This window comes from Anneissia japonica, unplaced genomic scaffold (assembly GCF_011630105.1).
Source record: "Anneissia japonica isolate Jap-2015-1 unplaced genomic scaffold, ASM1163010v1 scaffold169_len739621_cov184, whole genome shotgun sequence".
Taxonomy (NCBI): Eukaryota; Metazoa; Echinodermata; class Crinoidea; order Comatulida; family Comatulidae; genus Anneissia; species Anneissia japonica.
This window is the reverse complement of record NW_022688869.1, coordinates 166,984-176,428: the sequence shown is the minus strand read 5'-3', so window position 1 is coordinate 176,428 and position 9,445 is coordinate 166,984. Positions and strand designations below refer to the sequence as shown.

Genomic DNA, 9,445 nt, shown 5'->3' with positions numbered 1-9,445 from the left:
GTCCGATAAGATGGGGTTCAGAGGGGTAGCTGAACGCTTTAGCTATTAGATGTATGTATGTATGTATGTATGTATATGTGTGTGTGTATGTATGTACAGAAGAGTGGTTGGATTTTGAATTCCTCCAGAAGTCAAAATTTGTGAAATTCGAATATTGTTATAGTGACTGCATTAAGCTTTCACAACAATCTGATAGTACTACGTTGAAAACAAACTGAATAAATATACTTGTACAATGGAGCTTTTATTTAGTATCTGTATATCATTAAAGAAGAAATATGTGGTAGACACCATTAAAAATAATAACTGATGCCTAGTTGTTGTTGTCAAGTGCAAGTGGATTTAAATACAGTAATTATTCATTCATTAAACAACATTTATTTCCGTAAATGCTAAACAATATTTATAGTAAATCATTATTATAACAAGAATATATGTAAATAAATTAATAATAGAAATGGCTATGAAATTTTAGGGGGGGGGGGGCTAAAGCCTGTTTAGCCCCCCTCTAAATCTTCCCCTGATCAGATGGAATAAAAACACAGAGGCCTAGAATGGCAATATCTTAGATCAGACAACACCTTTAGACTAATTTGTAGAGCATCAGGCAAAAAATATAGATAAATTCACTCATATTTCTTTTAATTTGTTAAGAAAAAAGCTAAAAAAAAAAACTTTTCTGAAGTTTTGTTTTTGTTTTTCCGCCCCTATTTTTCCCAGTGAGTTAGGGGCAGGTGCGGAGGGCAAAAAAACAATTTTTTTTTTGCCTAATATTAAAGTTAATTCGTAATTTAAACGCCAATTTAAACTGCATATGCCCATATTAATGTCAATCGACATAACATATAGATACGGACATGCACTGTAGTTTAAACTATGAATTGGATAAATAATTTTCTGCCAACAGGCTGGTGGATTCTCTCGTTCGTTGGATTCTGTTAAGAGCGCCATCATCGTGATTGGTTCGTCGTTGATCATCTTAGCATGTATGCGCAATTCCTTAACGTGGCACCTGCAACAGTTCTGGGGATCATCCAAGAATTTCTGGGAAACGATTTGGTTCTCCTGCCATTGGCTGTGTGGCAAAAGCAACTTTGTGACCTTTGTGTTTGGTAAGAATAACTGATGTCATATTTAAATTGACCTTTTCAAAAGTGTTAATCAATCTTAACTGACCAATCAGAATGGCGCTGGGAATGCACACATGTTTAATAAGCATGCAAGACCTTAGCAACAATACCCAAGGAGGCAGGGCTTAGCGGAAAGGTCCACTACTTTAAATAGGGAGGTTTTGCAACCTTATAAAAATTGACAATATGCTGTGCAAGCTCCATATGATTATGGAGGTGATATGATCCTTAATTCATGCAAAAAGCATGAATTATCTACGTTGTGGCAAATACGCTAGCTACTGTAGGGTTTTCTTAAAATTTGATGACGTAAAACCGTATTTGTTATCGTGTTCGTAAGCTTTGAAAAACTCCCTAATAGCAATCAATCAATCAATCTCTATTAAGGGACACCTTCGGGACCAAAGAAATTGTCCCCCTTAAGGATGGGGTGTTCCCCAAATAGGGGTTGATCGTAGCGTTTGGAGACAAAATTTTCTTTTATCTTTCCCCAAAAAGTATCCCCTTAATAAGGTTGCACAAAGGAAATGTTTTGCTGTACTTTTAATTTTTGCTTGACTGCAATCTTACAATGTACAGTAGTATGGTAATGGTAAAATAGTGAGACCACTGAAACTCCTTGTGTGTTTCAGTGGTGGTGCAGTCTTGCGGCATCTAGTGAAGCCTATAATCCCATGTGCTGTGTGAACACAGTAGTGGCTGATCCAGGAATTCGAAATAGAGGGGCCCAGACGGGCTAAGCCCTTCCCTCCTGCTACTGCACAGTACATTTCTCAGGAAAGAATACCAGTCTCCAAGTGTCTACCAGTCCCTTGGTACTGAAGGGCTTATGAAAATTCCAGGGTCTACATAATTCATTTTATAAGTTCAAAAATTCATGTGTCTCCAAGTGTCTACCAGTCCCTTGGTACTGAAGGGCTTATGAAAATTCCAGGGTCTACATAATTCAAGTTCAAAAATTCATGTATTAGTATTATTTGGATTTTCATACAGAATTATCACCATTGTTTTGTAAATTCCTGTGTTGAAAAGAACTTTTAATCTAGAAATAGCCTTTGCTGTAATCTTGCCATTTCCTCTATGAATCATAGTCAGGGGAAAAGGTATTTGTAGCTTTGAAATGTAAGTTTTTTAAACAATATCTGTTTTTAAGGGCACATAGAAAAAATTGTTAGATTATCATCACTTCCACCGTCATCGAAAATTTAGGAAATATTGATGCGGGAATGAAAAAAAAAATTTGTTTGGCCACATCATTTATTTCAACAGCTTAAAAAAACAATGCAATTTCGTGGATGGAAATAAATTACAATATTTACAACATTTTTGCCAAATAAAAACAGTCCCTCCCTCGTCATTAAAAAAAAAGCAATATTCTATTATTCCAATTAAAATTTTTTTAAAAAAACAGTGATGATCTAATAATTTTTTCTACGTGTCCTAAGGTTTTATACATTTTTTCCAAGGTTTCTGTATGTTTAAATTGTATTTTTTTTTCTAGGCTCTCAGTTTATTTTAACAATATTGGTTTTCTGGCCATTGAATGCGCTGTTGATGTATACAGACCTCAAAGGAAAGAAAAGCATTTTCTATAAGTTCAAAGTTCAACAAGATAAAAATGTGCCAGTGAGTAATAAAAAATTACAAGCCTTTGTAGACCTACAGCTCTGTATACTATTATTATCAGTAAGGTGCTATTAGACTTGTTAATCATGAATATTAAAGCTTCCCACAAAACGATGCAGACTGTTCCTTTGGGAATGATCTTTTACAGGAGTAAATTCCATAGCACTGTCTGCTCTATATGGTGAAGCTGGCTATGATCATCTAGTCATTAAGACTAGCTGATTTAAGGCCATTGATATCACCCCATGGTAATTATTGAGCTAGCCAGTTCTTTCTGGGTTGGGGGACGGCCTAGTATTGACAGCTTGTAAGGGCAAATAGAAAAATTTATTAGATTATCATTCCCACCCACATCACAAATACTGATGCGAGAATAAACAAATTTTTTACTGCATCAATTATTTCAACAGCATAAAAATAACAATGCAATTTTTTGACTTCAAATACATTTTCTTTAAAAAACTATAAAGTTAAACCTTTTTTTTACAATATTTACTATTACTAGCCAAATATAAACAGACCCTCCTTCATCAATAAAAACAAAAGTGAAATAATCTTTTGTTCTGATTAAAAAAAAGAAAAAAATAACCTCCCTCCCTTATCATTTTTTTTAAAAGTGATCATAATTTTTTCTAAGTGGCCTAAACAGAAAAGTATTGTTTATTTATCTGCATTTCTTTGTTTTCCATAATATAATTACTATTATAATCCTAATCTTTATGTACATCACTGTATGAGGATATTTCATCTAAAGTTACTAACATCCAATTTTTTAAAAATTATAAACTTGTACATTATTAGGTTGACAAAACCCGGTTGAAGGAGGCGTGTCTAGTGGTGTTGCGTAACCAGGTGCTCAGTATCCCGTTGACGGCTCTGATTTACCCGTTGATGGTTGCCAGGGCCAACATCTTCTCGTCGCACCTTCCAACTTTTCAGAGAGTCCTGCTTGATCTGGTTGTGTTTGTCATTGTTGAGGAATTTGCTTTCTATTATTCACATAGGTATGCCCATATAAAGTCATGATGTGCCTATATATGGCCATGATGTGATGTCATCACGACCATATACAGTAAAACCAGCATCAATGGCTCCACATTCTCCACAGCTTTAAAATGTACTAAAATGTAAATTACTGCCACATTCTTAAGCTAATTATTCAGTTTAATATTTAGAAAAAGTATGCTGATGTTAGGATGCCAATCCTCATATATTTGATTGATACTGTAAAGCCTTTATGGGATCATAACCATTTTGATTTAATTTCTAGATTTCTGCATCGGGCCTCTATCTACAAACACATTCATAAGAAGCATCATGAATGGACTGCACCAGTAGGCATCGTCTCTCTGTACGCGCACCCAATCGAACATGTTTTATCCAACTTTTTGCCCTTGGTAATAGGCCCTCTCATCATGGGCAGTCATATAATGACCATCTGGCTTTGGTTTTCTCTTGCTATATTCACCACGGTCAATGTTCATTCGGGCTACCACTTGCCCCTGATGCCCTCGCCAGAAGCACACGACTTCCACCATTTAAAGTAAGTACGAGATTTCAACTTTCATAAATATTGTAATTCATTGACAAAAGTTTATGCTCAATTTGTACAGTGCCAATACTAGATATTGGCCGACGAGGGGTTAAATGCTTTTTGATAGTGGTGGCCCCAGAAATTTACATCTGACATGTCCTAGAGGGGGTCTGAACTGAGGGATGTACCGTTTTCTAGACTAACAAATCTATTTATACTGGCCCTAAATTATGGAATGAATTGGATGATCAACTAATAAATTGTAATAATTTACTAACTTTTAGTAATCATATGAAAAAAATGTATCTTTTTAATTATTCTGACTGGTAACCTTTTATAATTATGGTTTGTGATTTATAGGTCTATGGTTTGTGATATATAGGTATATCTATTTGATTAATTTATCTGTATTATCACTATTTTTATTATTATTTTATTATTCATAGGTCAGGTTGAGACAAGCTGACGCTTCTAGACCTGATCCAAACCATAATTTCAATATCTATTATTTTGTTCTTAACAAATGTGATTGACTTGACTTGACTAATTTTTATATTTCTCATTCAAATTTATTATGTTTTATGATTATGTTATGGTTAAATAAATGTTGAAGAAGAAGAAGGTGTGACTAGAGTGTCAGTCATGGTCCTTGGATTAAAAATCCATGGTAGGGTTCACAGGCAGTGGCGGCACCAGCGGGGTGGCTTAAGCTTCCCCCTCCCCCGCCGGACAGAGCTCGTCGGGCATTTAAACCATAAAACATATAAAAAAAGGCCCACACCAAGCCAACACATGTCTGTCACAGTCTGAGAGTGCCATTTTCTGCCATCTTATGTTGATTCCTGATAATGACATAATTAATGTCGAAATATTGAATCCCAACACGATGGCGTGTATTTCAATACTTGGAGTATGTATTATACTTTCTTATCTGAGATTAATCAGTGGACCTTTCGGTTTTATGTTGGTATTCTTTAAAAAAAATCTCATTTAGGAGGGGGAACCCCTCTTAACCCCTTCTCCAAGCTCGAGCCTACGAGCTCAAGTCCCCCCTGTCGGACAACTTAGCCCCCCCCCCCCAGAAAATATATCCTAGAGCCGCCACTGTTCACAGGGAGATTTTTTATGGCTTAGTATGGCCCAAATTGTGCTTTCGTTCCACAATATTAGGGATTGGCACTCAAAAATAACGTTAAATGGAAAGATAAATTATAATTTTTGATCTGACAAGGGCAAGGATTATTAACTTTTTTCTATTTTACGTAGTGTATCAAACAACAAATTTCCAATTGTATGTTTTATATAATTTGGACAATAAAAGTTTTTGAATTTTTTTTTTTTTTTTGAATAACAGGGGTCCGAGCCTTCTCCCTCCTCCCTTTCCACTGGCACCACCATTGCACGGATATGATCAGTTGAAGCAGAAAGGAAAAAAGGAAAAGTAAAGATGAAAAGAATGAAAATTTAAGAATTAAGATATAATTGTAAAGAAAGCATAAAGAAAATAAAGATGATTTTGGAATTTTAAAAATGGGGCATTTATAAGACAATGCATTAAGCACGCAAATTTTAGGTGGGGATGTGCTCTTTAAAATCATTGCTATTATAATCCAAAGTCCACGATTAGAGGTTCATGGTCATCTACGAAAGCTCAAAGGTGGCAGGCATAGACTAAATGCTTTTGTAATAAATTATTTAACTATGTTCTTTATGCTATTTACAGATTCACCAACAATTATGGCGTGTTGGGTTTCCTAGATCGATTACACAACACCGATAACATGTTCCGTGAGAGCAAGCAATTTCAGCGCCACGTCTTCCTCCTCAGCCTCGTTCCACTTTCGACTACTATTCCAGATGACCCAAAGCCATGCCAACGAGCTTGTGATCAAGTCGAGGGTTTGTAGTGTAGTGCGGTACTGCATATAAACGACCAGCGCATGAGACGACCCCTGAGTTTGAGAAGATTTTCGGACAATTTTTTGTATATCGGGCGTGTAAGGCATCTCCCTGTTTCATGGTTGGAATTCCTACTTTTTTGTGATCCTGATACTGCATCTAGCTGGCTAAAAATTGAGCCACATGCGAGACTAATCTTCCAAATACAGTAGTACCATTTTATGAGTTTTTAAATGTTCATCAAAATCATATTTCCCCACATTCATAGTAACATTTAGTAGCTTCATTGCAGTAGTAAATTCGCATGTTACGAACAATCCGCACATAAGACAAACATGGTTTATAAAATCTAAAATTTGTATGTTGTGCGTATAAGACGACCCCCTGTTTTTTTATCGTAATTTGCTACAGTATGTTAAGCTTCGTCGATAGGCCTACGCTAGTATATACCGTATATAACTTTTAACCAAAGAATATAGAACTGCAGGAGATCCGACTCGGGTTGTTATTGGAACGCTATTCCTATCTCCGAAAGTACTACCATGAACTATAGGGCATCCTTCAAAAGAACGTAAAAGGCGTTCATAAATAGGGCACCACCTATCTCGTAGTAGCCTTTTCTTTTTTAATGTTTCATTGCGTGCAAAAATTAGTTCAATCAGACCTCTTGCAATTTTATACTTTTTGCTTTAACCTTTATTTCAAGATAAAAATGTACTGCCAGTATGTGTGCAAACAGGTAACTAATAATTACAGTGCTCAAATATACCTTCTTCTTGTGGGTCATCTTTATACAGTAATTGAAGGCTTCGTCCCAGTAGCTCTTTTCTTCTTTTTTTTTTTTGCAGAAAAGTGCTGTAACAGCTTGTGCAGTATTTACAATTATTATTTTTATTTAATTTTTAAAATGTTATTTAAATGATCTTAAACTACCCAAGGCTGACCTTGGAAAAAGCAGTTGATATTTTGTCAGTGCAGAAGAGTCTGACAGCCACTTTACCGTACACCAGCAGTTTAAGATACAAAGATATAGAGAGAAATTTTATTAACGTGCAGTCTCTTGCAGTCAAGGTAAGGGACTCTATCATACACCAATGATAAGGGACTTTCGAAGGAAGAGTTATTCTTGATATGATCATAACATAGTTTGTTCCTATATTTGTTTCTATAATTTTGTTTATATTATTTTGTTTACAGTGCTACTTCAATATCTTATATATGTTATATTTTTATATTTCATATTTATTTTTGTATTGCCACAAGATAGTTTCTGTATATAGGACTAGAGCTGTCTCTGTTCTAAAGCCCTGTCCAGACTATCAAAATTTATTTGACAAAAACATGTGACATGCCTAAATATGGTCATGATGACATCACATCATGACCATATATAGGCACATCATGACTATATATAGACACATCATGACCATATATAGGCAAATCATGACTATATATGGGCATACAACAGTGTGATTGTCTGGACAGAACTTTAGATCTTAGATTTTAACATTGTATAATGTGAACAGAGCTTTAAGATTTAAATGTGAGTGATGCATGCCAAGTCTGAGACCAGAGATTAATTCCTCTAGTTGAGGGGATGATTTCACTTGTTTCATTTTTATTTATTTCAACATCAATGCAAAATTATCCAGAGTTTCTATATTATTATAATAATATTTATCTATTGCTTGCTTTTCATTTATTTGAACATTTCAATGCAAAATTATTAGAGAATTAGAGTTTATATCCTTATATAACTTTATATATTGATAGTTTTAGAAAGAAGCATCATGACACACAATGCATGAATAGTAGTTATTAAATGGAACATAGTTCTATTAGTTGGAGTTACGTTTTATCAGTCAAAAGTGGTCGCTTCAGTTAGCAGTTTTTAAAGCAATGCTAATGAATTGTACATAAAAAAAAGTTATATAATAATAATAATATAATAAATACATTAATGGTTTAAAATTTGCATGATTTGTAAAGATGCAACTTGTTATATTTATAATAAAGCTGATGTTTGATGTGAATTGCCTATCAATTACTGTATTTATTGTTATGTATTTATCTAGTAATCATTCCTTTTTTTACCTGTAATACTGTTTATGAAACAAACACCAACAGGTTTTCTTAAGTATTAATAATGATGATGGTTGATGATGATTATGATGAGTATGATGAGAATAATAATAATTTTAATGATAATACCTAAATACATTGAATAATCATATATCAGAACATTTATTTACACCAGTAATGGGTCTACATACATTATTATCAATGTTTTAAAGTCAGACTCTGGAGAAAAAAAATGTTTTGATATGTTGTAGAACTGATTTTTCTAAGACAGAAAAAAGTTGTTTGATGAAAAGCTGGGGAACGGTGAACGAGATACAGATTTTTGAATATTTAAAAACTGGGGGAAAAGGGGCGTAACCACCCATTTTTACACCTTTACCCCCCAGTTTTTAAATATTAAAAAATCTGTATCTCATTCACCGTTGCTCAGTTTTTGATCAAACTACTTTTTTTCTGTCTTAGAAAAATCAGTTCTACAACATATCAAAAACATTTTTTTCATCCGGAGCCTGACTTTAATAGCTAGCAGGAATAATTCAAATCCAAGAATACTATAAAAAGCAATTCACAACATTACCAAATCAATATTTATATTAAATATTTATAATACACTAATAACTATCATCCGATATATTATTTTGCCATAAAATATACAGATGTACATTTTCTTTAGTAAAAACAGCGTTTAGTACGCAGCCTCGGCCAAGCCTGCTTGTTGTAAGCCTACTGAGGTCTACACCATCACCTTTAGACTTGCCACAAGGCTGCGAGTTAGAAACTAGAGTATAGGAACTCTATTAGAAACATTCAGAGGGCGCCACCATGCAATTGCTACCAACCAAAGATCTTATAAACACAAGATAGCGTTCTCCGCGATTTACGCGTGCAAATTCTGTAATAAGGCATGAATGGCGCCCTCTTGCTAAATTGGAAACTTTTGACCCTTGACCGCTATCCTCTGAACAGCAGAACAGGAACCATCTCAAATCCATGACAACAGATAGGACGCCCTCTTCCAAAACTGATTACTTTTTCTCTTTGGTATAATAGCGCATGAATGGCGCCCTCTTGCTAAATTGGAAACTTTTGAACCTTGACCGACGCTTCTATTTGTTACACGTAAGTCTCTGGATCCGCCCCTGTATAACACTATCAGACCGAGAAGAATGTTCTT

General features: G+C 34.6%; 1 protein-coding gene across 1 annotated transcript in view; it reads left to right on the top strand.

Moving 5' to 3' along the window:
- LOC117123865 (fatty acid hydroxylase domain-containing protein 2-like) overlaps positions 1–8,222 on the top strand; it is a 10,268-nt gene extending 2,046 nt beyond the window's left edge. The window contains exons 2-6 of the mRNA XM_033269905.1: positions 908–1,112; positions 2,632–2,756; positions 3,558–3,760; positions 4,027–4,299; positions 6,014–8,222. Coding sequence (XP_033125796.1) covers positions 908–1,112; positions 2,632–2,756; positions 3,558–3,760; positions 4,027–4,299; positions 6,014–6,197 — 990 coding nt within the window. The 3' untranslated portion in view covers positions 6,198–8,222. The remainder of the gene's footprint in view (positions 1–907; positions 1,113–2,631; positions 2,757–3,557; positions 3,761–4,026; positions 4,300–6,013) is intronic.
- Positions 8,223–9,445: the final 1,223 nt, after the last annotated feature.